This window comes from Diabrotica virgifera, chromosome 1, assembly GCF_917563875.1.
Source record: "Diabrotica virgifera virgifera chromosome 1, PGI_DIABVI_V3a".
Lineage (NCBI taxonomy): Eukaryota > Metazoa > Arthropoda > Insecta > Coleoptera > Chrysomelidae > Diabrotica > Diabrotica virgifera.
The window spans coordinates 22,772,974-22,787,207 of record NC_065443.1 but is presented as its reverse complement, the minus strand read 5'-3'; the positions used below and the strand labels follow the sequence as shown (position 1 = coordinate 22,787,207).

The window sequence follows — 14,234 nt, the reverse complement described above, 5'->3', positions numbered from 1 at the left end:
TGGGGTCGCTAAACACGACAATGCCATCAGAACCGACTCCCTGTGCACCTGGAGCCCTGGGGAATTTTGTGGTGTTAGACATGATTGTGCCATCAGAACAGACCACCGGATCACCTGGTGCCCAAGGTCACTGCAAGGGACGTCATCTTCTGGAGCTTCGAGGGATTTCGGTATTAAATTGATGCAAACAGATTACTTACGGGTTTTTGGGGTCGCTAAACACGAATATGCCATCATAATTGAACTTCGGAATACCTGGTGCCCAGGTAAATTGATGTAAACGAATTGCTCATGGGTTTTTGGGTTTACGGAATACGAACTCTATGTTGATCTATTTAATTTTTTTACATGAGTTTTATTATTCCAAAAGATAACGTGCTTTAGGCACCAGGTGCTTCGGTGTCTGTTCTGATAGCGTTTTAGTGTTCAGGTACCTGAGAGACACATGAGTAATCCGTTTTCATCAATTTAGTACCGAAAACACTCACAACTCCAGAAGATGACCTGCCTTAAGCACCAGATGCTGAGTGGGTTGGGTCTGATGGCATCTTAATATTCAGCAATCCCAAAAACTCAACAGTAATCCGTTTGCACTAATTTAGTACCGAAAACTATCGAAACTACAGATGACGTGTCCTATGTATCAGGTGTCTGTTCTGATGACGCAATCGTGTTCAACAACGCCAAAATCCGATTAGTAAATAATCCATTGAATGCCGAAAACCCTCGGAACTACAGAAGATAACCTACAATAGGCACCAGGTGCTCCGAGGGTGAGATCTGATGGCGTATTCGCGTTCAGCAACCCCAAAAACCTATGAGTAATCCGTTTGCATTAATTTAGTACCGAATACTCTCGAAGCTCCCGAAGATGACGTCCCTAGCAATAACCTTGGGCACCAGGTCCTCCGGGATCCAGTTCTGATGGCATATTCGTATTTAGCCACCTCAATAAACCCTCAGTAATCCATTTGCATCAATTTAATGCCGAAATTTCTCGAAACTCCAGAAGATGACGTCTCTTGCAGTGACTTTGGGCACCAGGTGTACCGTGGGTTTGTTCTAATGGCATATTCGTGTTTAGCGACCTCAAAAACTCCCCGAGTAATCCATTTGCATCCATTTTATCCCGAAAACCCTCGAAACTCCAGAAGATGACGTGCCCTAGTAGCGATCCTCGTCACCAGATACTCCGGAGTTAAATTCTGATATCATATTCGTGTTTAGCAACCCAAAAACACCTAAGTAAACCGTTTGCATCAATTTAATACCGAGAGCCCTCGAAACTCCAGAAGATGACGTCCCTTGCAATGACCTTGGCCACCAGATGGTCGAGAGGTCTGTTCTGATGGCATATTCGTATTTAACGACTCAAAAAACCCCCCGAGTAATCCATTTTTATCAATTTAATGCCGAGATCTCTCAAACTCCAGAAGAGGACGCCCCTTGCAGTAAGCTTGAGCTCCAGGTGCACAGGGAGTAGGTGTTGATGGCATATTTGTGTTTAGAGACCTCAAAAACCCGTAAGTAATAATAATAATAATAATAATAATATAATAATAATATTTATTCATCCTTTAAGACATACAATGTATAGGACATGTCATTAGTTTTACAAACAAACAAACAATAAAATTAATACATTTATAAATTGTATAAACACTTTAAGGTAGATAGAATTGATAACATTTAGGTAATATTTCTGTCCGAAACAAACTCTTCCACAGTATAATAACATTTGGTAAGCAATAAGCTTTTAATGGATTTCTTAAATAAATATTTATTCATTGTTCTATATTTTTTTGGTAAAACGTTAAACAATCTAATGCTCATATACTTTACTGACATTTCAAATTTACTCGATCTATGACCAGGTACCCTCAGCAAGTCGCCACCTCGTGTCGAATAATTGTGGAAACTAGAATTTCTGTCATACATATGAATATTATCAACAGCATATAGTAACATTCTGAAGATATAAATACATGGAAAACTTAAAATATTATTCTTAATAAATGTGGGCTTACAGCTCTCAAGAGGTCTAATTCCAAACATTTTTCGTATTATACGTTTTTGTGTTATAAATATTCTGTCACTGTTGACTCCATTCCCCCATAAAACTATGTTGTAACAAAGTCTACTATAAACAAGGCTATAGTATACATTTAACAGCGCAGAGATGGGCATAATATTTTTAATACGGGATAATGCATAGTACGACTTATTAAGGGACTTACTGAGCATGTCTATGTGAACTGACCATTTTAATTTTGAGTCGAGATGGATACCTAAAAATTTTGTATGATTTGAGGAATCCAGTAGAACATTGTTAAAACTTAGATGTAGTACAGGATTTACAGAATTTAAGTTATTAAAATATATTACTTTTGTTTTGTCTACATTTAAAATTAGGTTATTAGATCGACACCAGTCATTAAATCGAGCTAAAAAACTATTGCAAGTAGATGCCAATTTCTCATAGGTCTGTGCTGAGACCACAAGAGAAGTATCATCTGCAAATAACGTCAGGTCCAAAATATCAAACTGGTTAGATGCATCGTTAATAAATAACAAAAAAATGAGGGGTCCTAATACAGAGCCCTGTGGAACTCCCAGATTAATAAAACGTTCCTCCGAAATAGCTTCATTGATTTTAACAGAAATTATCCTATCTGATAGATAACTGATTAGCCAATCTAAAAATATGCCTCTAAAACCAATATTATACAGTTTATTGCTAACAAAACGACTATCAAGACAATCAAAGGCACGGGTTAGATCAAAAAAGAGACCTGCCACATATTCACCTGCATCCAAAGATCTGTAGACCCTTTCACAAAATCTGCAGGCAGCAGACTGCGTGGATCTACCGGTACGGAAGCCATGTTGACAATCACTTACAATTTTAAATCTACCCAAAAACTCAGACATACGGTTATACACAATTCTCTCAAATACTTTGGAAAGTACACACAATAAGGAAATAGGTCTATAATTTGAAATGTCTTCCGGATCGTCTTTTTTGTAAATAGGAATAACGATTGCTTTTTTTAGAATACTTGGAAAGACTCCTTTACCTATTGATAAATTTATCAAATATGCAATGTGGTTTATTATATCAGATGACATAGCCTTTAATACTCGTATCGAGATAGAATCAAGTCCAGTGCTTTTTTTATTTTTCAAATTATTGATCACATTCATTACCTCATTACCAACAACAGGTCTAAAGAAGAAACTGTTTTTAAGAATAGTAGAAGATGTGCAACTATTAGATCGAGAATTCCCAAAATGATTTGACAGTTTCTCTTCGGTTACTGTAGCAAAATAATCACAAAAAACTTCAGACAACTGCTTGGAATCAGTACATCTTTCACCATCTATATTTAAGGCTATGTTTTTTTGGATAGACTTCCTGCCAGTTTCCTTATTAACAAGATTCCATACAGTTTTATTTTTATTACTTGAATTATTTATCAATTGATCATGGAATTTTAATTTAGATTTTTGTAATAGTTCCGCGTGGTCTTTCTTAATTTTGTTATAATTTGCAAGAGAATTGGCATCTTTTAGTTCTTTATTAAGCCAGTAAGCATTTTTTAAATGAACACTAGACTGCTTAACTTCCGGAGTAATCCATTTTTTGCAAGTCTGCTTACTGATATTATACCGTTTTACTGGACAGCAATAATCTAATACATATATTAAACTACTTATAAAATTTTCAAAGGATTTATCAACATTATCGGTTAAATAAATATCGTCAAAGTCAGTTACAGATAGCACAGAAGAAATTTGTTTAAGGTTGTCGTCAGACAAGTCTCTAAAATATTTATAATTAGGCTGGTCATTGGATTTAGTACAGCTACCATTAATGTCTACTACAAATTCCAAACTGATTGCTCTATGGTCACTTAAATGCGCTTCAAAAACATTAGAATTGCATTGAAGTATATTAGCTGTATTGGTTATAATATAGTCAATCTTACTGATAGAAGTTTGGTTCAAACAATTTGTCGCTACCCTTGTGGGAACCATAGAGGTTATGCTAAGATTGTAGCTCATTAGAACATCGTTAAAAAGAATTTTAAATAAACTATTTTCTAAAAAATCAATGTTTAAGTCACCACAAATAAAAATATCGTCAACATACCTATTACAGAGTTCAATTGTATAGGAAAACTGCTTCAAAAACAAATAAAAGTCTCCACTGGGAGGCCTGTAGATACTGATGACTGCAACTTTTCTTTCATAAAACATTATTTTTACCGCACTGCACTCATAATGCATCTCCACAGCGAACTGGCACACATTGATGATCTGATATTCATACCCACATTTCACATACAGAACTGATCCGCCATGCTCATGGATAGGTCGACAATAACTGGTTACAAGATCGTAACCCGGAGTTACCATTAGAGATATTTCATCCTGCTTACACCAGTGCTCCGCAATACTGACGACAATGGGATTTTCTTGGTCAAGCAGAATTTCCAACCTTTCAAGTTTGTTTCTAATAGACGCTGTATTTAACTGTATAATTTTAAAAATTGCCGTATGTTTTGTTTCATTGTCGATAGATACTTCTAGATAGTAATCCGCTTGCATCAATTTGATACCGAAAGCTCTCGAAACTCCAGAAGATGACGTCCCTTACAGTAGCCTTGGGCACCAGGTGATCCTAAGGTCAAGCCTGATGGCATCTTTGTGTTTAACCACCTCAAAAACTCCCCGAGTAGTCCAGTTACATCAATTTAGTGCCGAAATCCCTCGAAACTCCAGAAGATGACGTGCCTTAGTAGCGACCCTGGGCACCAGGTACTCCGTAGGTCAATTCGGATATCATATTCGTATTTAGCGACTCCTAAAACTCCCGAGTAATCCGTTTGCATCGATTTAGTGCCGAAAACCATCGAAACTCCAGAAGATGACGTCTCTTGCCGTGACCTTGGGCACCAGCTGATCCTGGGATCAGTTCTGATGGCGTAATCGTATTCAGTGGATCTCAAAACCTCCCCAAATAATAAATTTTGTTCCTTAGTATACTGATTTTGACATTATTTTTATATTTATGCAAATTTGGATGCAGTTTATGCACTTTACAGTGAAATTATGCATTTCCACCTATTTTTGAATAGTAGACTTTTTTCCTGACGTCATCCTGAACATAATGCAAAAAACTGCAAGTCTCTAGGTGCTGTATTTAAAAATTTATTTATTCGGGTGTTTTTAGTGCTAAATGCCCTGGTCTACAATGAAAATGTGGTGTTAAGTCCGCGTTCTTGTTGATTTTTTAGTGGAATTAAAAACAATTGTAATTCAATTGTGCAGTATTTAGTATTTTAATAATTATTAAACAAATGAAATATAAACAATTGAACTTAGAAAATCATCCACGAAAAACGATCAATATTAATTTTTAAGGAACAAACAATAATAATTTTTATAATTAATGTCAATTTGGGTTCCCATTATTTTAGGATCTTGAAACAGAGATTCGCTGTACTGAATCGAACGATTATTATCTGTTTTTTTTTATATACAAACAACATCCTTGCACGTACATAAAATTCAGCACCATTTATTAATTATTATCATATACATATTATGTAAAATTTGCCTTAAGTATATAGGCCTGGATCCCGTGTACCAAAAAAAAGTTGATTAACAGCAAGCTGAAAATTTGTTAATAGCTTAACGGTGTCTAGTCGTACAAACTTTGATCTACGGGAACACTGGAACAGGGGAAGTTTTAATTGTGGAACAGGTTAAAAATTTGGAAAGTCAGACTACGAAAACGTCCCATGTATTTTGTCGGACAGAACTTCCAATTGATTTGCTACCCTTTCACTAAACTCTCATGCAAAAAATCAGACTGCTATTTATCACCTGTCATAATTCCTGTCATTTGACATTGTTCTACGTGTCGGACTTATTAAAATGCCCCGTTGGTGATAAATACCAGTCTGATTTTTGCATGAGAGTTTAATGAAAGGGTAACAAATCAATTGGAAGTTCTGTCCGACAAAATACATGGGACGTTTTTGTAGTCTGGCGTTCTAAATTTTTAACCCGTTCCGCAATTAAAACTTCTCCTTTTCCAGTGTTCCCATATATCACAGTTTGTCCGACGAGACACCGTTAACCTATCAACAAATTTTTAGCTTGCCATTAAACTTTTTTCTTAGTGATACACTCCATCATCTGCGTTTTTACGTTTGTTTGCAACCTTCTTCTTCTTCTTTTGCGCCATGATTACAAAAATAGCACTAGCTATTGCCACATCATCGTCACTCTCCATATTTTCAGTGCAGAACTATGTATAAATACATACAATTTAAAAATAATTATATTTATACTAATAATTATATTATACGATGCTTACACTCTGTGAACTAATTTGAAACTGCGATGAATCAGCAGGCATCGCGCATTACGAATCGCGAATCGTGCATAGTGTGTAGCGAGCTGATATCGAATTACACGCACTACGCATCGCGCACTACGAATCGCGAATCACGCATAGTCTGTAGCCAGCTTAACGAAAAAATAAGTACCTAAATAAATTGCTGGTGCGGGAACGCAAAAACATTTAATATAATATTATAGCCCTTGCAGAGACAGCGCGACTGCTGAGGTTTTATGAGGTTTTATATAGAAAAAAAAAACAACAAAAATACCGATCCCTCGAGATCTCGTGCAATAACTACAAACACTGTGAATCAATTTTATATAATGTTATCTAAAACGACTAAGTAATTTCTTAGTACGAAAAAAAGGCAACATTATTCTCTGTCTTTTACAAAAACAGAACACAAGTTGAGTGTATTCCCTATAACTCTCAATCTCTGAGTAAATATAAAAAGGCACTAACCTGAAGATCCACACTATATTTTAAAAAGCTGACGGCTATATCCAGTTGCTCTACAACCTTTTGAAAAACCCTGTAGAAGAAACACATGGTTTGATTGTTTCATTAAAAACGCATCATGAATAAAGGCTTTAACCAATATCATCATCATCATTAATGGTGCTACAGCTCTATGAAAGAGCCTCGGCCTTCTCAAGTATATTACACCAGTCAGTTCTATCCATTGCCAACTGTTGCTAGTTTGCTGCGCCTATTTTTCTATCATCCTCATCTATACCATCATTCCATCTGAGTTTTGGCCTACTATATTTATACTTCCCAAAGGTGGTGATATAATGATTCTTCTAGGAGGGTTGTTCTGCTGTGATCTTGCTAGATGTCCTGCCCATCTTAGTCTTCCTATTCTTATAAGAGATACTACGTTTTTACCAATAAATATATGTTTATATCTGTGGTATATCTCGTAGTTGTTCCCAGGGCCCCCGCTACCATATGTGCAAAGTGTGCAATGCACACTGGCGCCATCCTTTAGGGGCTCCAAAACTCATATCAGGGTCACAAATTAAAAAAAAAATAGCAAAAAAAATTAATTTTAAAACAAAAGTTGGGAAATTAAATAGGATTAGGTATAAACACACACGAAACATTTAAATTAAGTGACAGCGATCTTTTAAAACGTTGTTTTGTTCTTACAGAGCGACTGACAGATCAGAATGTATCTGATCTACTAATGGATTTAGACTCCAATTATTTGTTTAATGAAATTAATTACCACATTAATTAAAGCGTTAAAATTATTTTCATTATTCGATGATACTGACCCCTTAAGAATTTTACAATAGGTATATATTTGAAAACAATTTAATCTCCACCTTTCCAAACGTAACCATTTCATTATATCTGTAATACAATGTATGCTTCAAGTTCAAGAAAGATTGCCCGGACTAGCAATATTAGCGATTGAACAAGAAATTTTTGATGGTGTAAATTTTAGCGATGTAATTAATGAATTTGCAACAGTGAAGTCTCCTAAAATATCGCTACTACAATAGCTACTTTTTATTTTTCTATTGTACCTCAATAGCTCAGTAAATGAACGTGAATTACGGCGATACCGTGTAATTTTCAGGGTCACCACCGAATTGCTTAAAAATTTGGATTTCGTCTCGACTTCCCTTTCCGTCAAAGTTGGACTTATGCCGTTGTTTGCTTTGGGATGGGGGTGAAAGTTACGACTGCTCGGGAGTGAAAAAATATAAGTTTAAAATAAGTCCGGAAATGGATAAACTGATTAATTCTAAGCAACTTTTGTTACATCGAGTTTTGTAGCTAAATCAATAGTTTTCGAGTCTTATTTGCGAGTGAAAATGTTTATTTTTCAACAAAAAACAATTTTTTTATGCGGTTTTTCGCAAAAACTCAAAAACTAAGTATCTTATCGAAAAAAATATTGTTGTCAAAAATGTAGCTTATAAAAAAATGAAAAAAATGGTATATTCATGAAGTCTATAGACCTTATCCTGAAAATTGAAAAATACGATCTTATTCGTCAAATTCCAAATCGAATATTTCAACGTGAAATTACTAAAAAATGAAGCACTTTTTGGGGAAAACTCATTAAAACTTATTATGACTTATAAAGTTCAGTTTTTGCCTTATCTCAAGCACCTACCTAAAATACCTACCTACCTTCAAAAAAATAAATAAACATGAACCAAAATGCCTTAAGGGGCACCAAAATCCTTTTTTGCACACAGGCGCCAGTAGTCTTTACTGGGGCCCTGGAGAGACCTCCTCCTCCATTCACAAATGTCCCCGAATATTCCTCTCAGGATAGTTCGTTCAAATAAAAGCAGAAGGTTTTCGTCTGCCTTGGAGATGGTCCATGTTTCCAATCCATATGTTAACACTGGTTGTATGAAGGTTTTGTATATGATTATTTTTGTTTTTTGGCTTAAGTTTCTGCTTGTCATATATCTACTCAGTCCAATATAGCATTTTTTTGCTAGGTTTATCATTCGCTTGATTTCTTCCGTCATGACGTTCTCCTTGGTGATCAGGGAGCCTACTATACAGGATTTATATTAGCATCCAAAAAATAAGAGTAATCCATATCGATTTAATTTTTAAAGTTTCAAACAAATATTATTTACATGTACTGTTTACGTTACGTAAATGGGTGACATTGCTTTGGCAATGTAAGCCACTCGTTTTGAAAACAACGGAGTCACCAATTATGTACTATTTGTAATTTACGGTCACACTGAAGTATGAAACCATAACAAACAATTGGGATTTATTTATAGATACGTAGAAAGTAAAGACGTGGTTAGAGTAGAGACATTATCCATCCCGACACCAACTAGTTACTGTCGTACATGGTGACTTAAACAAATATATTTCGGTAATTATTGTTTCAACTTAATCAACCCCATCATCGGGGGTAACAACCCCCAGTACCAAGATACTACGTATATTAATTTGTCCACCACTTCAAAGGTAGAATTATCAACTGTGAGTTGGTGACCGATGTTTCTGGCTCTATTGTTGAGTGTTTATGCCACCATCTTAGTTTTCTTCTCATTTACTTGCAGTTTTCTTCTCATTTTTTGAGGCATTTGAGAAGGTGCTATGAGGGAATGAGACATTTCTTCTAGCTTGGTTGTTGTGCGTGCAACTAGGTCCACATCATCTGCATATGCCAAAATATGAGTTGATTTATTAAAATTATTTCCTCTATTGTCTATTCGGGCATCTCTAACAAGCATCTTTAACATGTCCAGAGACATGTTAAAAAGGAAACACGCCAGAGCATCTCCCTGTCGCAGCCCAACATGCGTTTTAAACGCCTGTGAGTGTTCTCCCTGTATTTCGACTTTGCAAACACCTTTACCAACATACAAAAATAAAATTATTCGGTTGGCGAAACTTTATAACAGGTCTTATGGTCAGCCAACTCATTTTACATTGTAAAGGCCCTTTAAATGTAACAGTTAGCAGCAAAAAGGTTAAATAAGTGGCAAATTTATGCGGTGATAATAAATCAGTATTTATCAGCTCACCGCCAAAAAGGCGACGACCTAGAAAATTACTCAAAGAAAATTCTATTGAATTTGGAAAATAGACCTATTTTTATTATCCTCGGAAACTGATACGGAACATTATCTACAACACCCTCTATGAAATTTTGTCTTTACGTCAGACTATTACCGAAACGAAAATATATCTTTTACAAATTGTCTCTTATCTGAAATAAACGAGCAAACATTGTCTTTATGGCTTTGGCTTCATTTCAAATCCGAATCCGAGCGAAATGCATTTATTTATTTTCCTTTTCAAACTTTCACAGCGAGTAGAATGGTATAGAGTTCTTTTTTATTCTATCTTCTCCTTCTCGTCCATGTTTTAGATATTTGCAGAATAAAAGAAAATCTTTTTGATAAGTATATCAAAAGGATTGCTGTTGCTGCTGCCAATTTTTCATATCTTGAAAAATATACCATATCGAGAGATACTTCGTGGCGTTTGAAGGAATCATTTTATTTTATGTATACCAAGGTTAAACAAATATATGATGCCGTTTCTTTTAATAAACATTGGATGACATTTCTGTGATGCTTTCGAAATATTTAACGAACGAGATATGAGCCTATAAATATAATATTTTCTTGTGTAAAATAAAGGGTTTAGTAAACTTTGTTCTGTAACTTTTAACTTTATGCAAGAGATGACAACTCTGAAACACAAACAAATAGTGAACGTATAGGTCACCTGTTTAGCAGAAAAAATATAGCAGTTAAAGCAAACCCGAAAAAATAATATGATATGCTGAAAATGTCAGAAAGAGGTGCGCAAGAAAATACACCTAAGAACACTAAGTTCTGAGTAAAAAATACTAAGAAGTAGTAAAATCAAAGATAAATCAGGAAATATAATTAAAGCAGAACATGAAATAATACAAAAATGGAAAGAGAAGTTCAAAGAAATAGGTATACTCCAAACACGAGGTAACACCAGATATAGACGAAGAGAATAAAATACAGGAGTTAAACATTAGTACAGACAAAATTACGAAAGAAGAAATACAGAACACATTAAAACAACTATAAAGTGGCAGAGCCACTAGAAGTGATAGATTTAATAAGGCCGACGCAAACGAATCAGTAAAAATGTTAAAAAGAACTCCCACGGAACGTTGCGAACGGCAGGCCGAGTGAAATAGAAAAATGTAACAGAAAAAGTTAAGAACTGAAGACGGCATTCTACTCAATGTGAAATAGATTCAATGCAACGTGAAATAGCGAAATTTCTGTCGAAGTTTGTTATTTATGATCCTTAAGCTAATACCAATACCTATTTATTACCTCTTTTCTCTATTTTTATTGTCCTGAGAAGCGTTAATCATTTTCCGATGAATTCTCGGTAAAATGACACAGTTCAAAGAGATTTAACATACAGGTGCTAAAACGTCCCTCTTTCGACTGAGCTAGGGAGCTGATACGATTAGTGCAGTAGTAATTTTACTATGTTGTCGTCTAACTAGGTTGTGTAAAGATTTTTATCATTTTATGAATTAACAATGCAAAGTATTCAGAAAGCGAGGAATTGGGAGAAGAAGAATATCATGGTTAAAGAGCCTGAGGAAATGGTTCTCCACAACAATAAATAATCTATTTAAAGCATCAGTTAATAAAATAATTATAGTCAGAATGATCGCCGATATTCGAAACGAATAGGCACCAAAAGAAGAAGATGAATTAGCCAATAGGGTGGAAGGAAAGGATAGGAAAAAGAAAATTTTTTTCAAAGAACTTTCTAATAGCATTCTAGCCTTATTATGTCTAGAATAAAACTACGAAATATTTTTGTTCTAGGTTTACATCTTGAGGTGCCGCAAGAGCTTTGAAAATATTAGTTTTTTAGTTTTATGAAGTTTTTAACAAAAAAAAATACAGAAAATTTCAATTATTTTACATATTTAACCTGGTGCCGTAGCTAACTAACATTTCTTAGTCAAATATTGTTTCTAATAACAGTTAACATTGATATCATTGATATATGTACACATTGCTATAAGATTTCTTTAGTTACAATATTCATCTTGATACTTAAATAAATTGTGTTTTATCTCAAATTTGGGCATATTCTTTTGGGAAGAAATCTTTGCTCTAACAAAGCCATTTTTGTTTCAAGACCACATACACTAAGAGATGACTCCTAGGGTCTCTGTCTTCACTTATATACTATTTTAAGTTCTCGTCAGTTATTTGGGGACAACCAACTTCCTTACATAATCTATGAGTTCAGATCTTGCCATCAAAAGTCGCGGCAGACCTAGCTCCCTTATGTGTTTTCTCTTATCACATAACATGGAGAGCAGCACATTTTCTGGGTGAGAGAAGTAACCATTCCTTTGAATTACTAGATCAATTATTTGGAGATGATCCTCACAAAGATAACGTGAAAATTTGATAAGTCTCCATAGATATTTTTGATACACTTACACAAAATGGTTTCAGTTTGATATGAAACCAGACTGGGGAATACACCTTCATCACATACCTAGTTAAAGTTTTCAGATTATTGGAAGAATTCTCTGTTGCAACATATAACCGAAGAAGGCGATTGGCCAACGTAAGTCTTCGTGAATGAGCTAATTTCCCAGGGGTTGTTAAAGAAAGATCAGAAGGACATACACCACTGGAGATTGCTTTGCACATTTCAAGTAAATATTTTTGATCTGTGCTAATATCATCCTTAATCTCTAGAATAAGGAGGTTGTTTTGTATGGGAGCAAAATTCACCACAGTAAGCTGGTTACAGATTTCAAGTTCGTTGCATAAAAGTCCTCCAAATTCATTAGGACCTTTAGTTTTTTCATCCAATGTGCAAAACAAATTACGCAAAGGCAATTCGTTGGTGTAGAACAAACAAATCAGCCACTTAAGCGGCTTATTTAGGGTTTTTTCTATTAAAGCAATTACACCATTGTTAACATCGGTGTTAGCGGCATCACATCCGAAAGCTGTTATATTGGAAATGTTCAAAGGATTCTCACCTTTAAAATGCTCCATTATGCTATCTTTTATAGCTTCACCTAGGAAGGTTGATCCAGGTTCCTCTCCTATTGAAATGTGCTCTTCTACTATTGTTATAATATTGTTAAATTATATAAGGAATAAAATAAATATTTACTATTAAATATTTCTTTAAATGTGGAATTGAAGTTCAAACTTTGCCAGTTTTAGTAAAAATAAATACTGGATTGTTAAGTTAAAACTAAAATTATCTTCAAAGAGTAGTTTTAGAGTGTGTATTTATCATTTAAAATAGGAATTAAGACATGACAATATTTTTACCAAACCAAAATCATCAAAATTCGTAAAATTTAACTAAAAATTATAACATTAAACCCTTTTTCGGCACCTCTAAAAGTATTTTGTTTGGAAAAATATTTTATTTGTGGCTAAACAATGGCTATAAGCAACGTTCTATCACTATTACACATTGAAATTCTAAAAACATTTTTTTCGTTCCACCCTATTAACCAATTTAGCAAAAATTCTACCGCCCACACTCACTGGCAGTGTATGGGCCTTACTCTGGGTCCAACCGATTTTATCAAAAAATAAATATTTATTCCGAGGAAAACGAAAAGCCCTAGATACAAAGTTTACTACTTTTTAAACAATTAGAATAATTGAAATAAAAATATAATAAACAATATTTTAAATCCAAGACTTTTCGTTAATAAACTGCTTTCTGGCTGCATCCCATATCTCCGGATTTTACAATATATAATCACATAGAGACGACGAAATAGGAGAAAGCAAATAGAGGACACTTAGGCCACGCATTTACCTTCTCTTCGTCTAGGAAAAGGACCGAAAGACAGTTTCTAAATACTCACAAATTGAGTAAAAATGAAAAAGATAAAAAAGGGTTCAAGGCAGGTTTTGTTTATATTCGATTCAGAGTTGGACCACCATCTCCATATAGTAACTATTTCAGCATCCTTATGCATCATCAGTGAAGATTATGCAGTCACAACTCTGCAAATATTTATTCATTGCACAGTAACAAGGGGTGCTAACCGTGTTCTCTTTCCTTTGCACTATTAAATATTTTCCATTTCTCTTTGCACACGTTTAAATTGGTAAACCGCTTCAAAACGTTATTTAACGCATAGTTGGTCCGAACCTTTTATACAAACTCTTTAACAAGATAAGTGCCGAAGAGGAGATACCAAATGAATAGAACGAGGGTGTAATCCCTGATACCAAAATAGGGCGATCTAAGTAAATATCGCAAGCTCTATTAAAAGGCTCGTGATCTCGGCATTACTTCTTCTTCTATTTAC

At 34.7% G+C, this 14,234-nt stretch overlaps 1 protein-coding gene across 1 annotated transcript in view; it reads right to left on the bottom strand.

Annotated features, from left to right (window-relative positions):
* LOC114324473 (neural-cadherin-like) overlaps positions 1 to 12,948 on the bottom strand; it is a 156,099-nt gene extending 143,151 nt beyond the window's left edge. Inside the window, exons 1-2 of the mRNA XM_050653677.1 lie at positions 12,437 to 12,948; positions 1,860 to 1,969 (exon numbers count right to left, since the gene is read on the bottom strand). Coding sequence (XP_050509634.1) covers positions 1,860 to 1,969; positions 12,437 to 12,948 — 622 coding nt within the window. The remainder of the gene's footprint in view (positions 1 to 1,859; positions 1,970 to 12,436) is intronic.
* Positions 12,949 to 14,234: the final 1,286 nt, after the last annotated feature.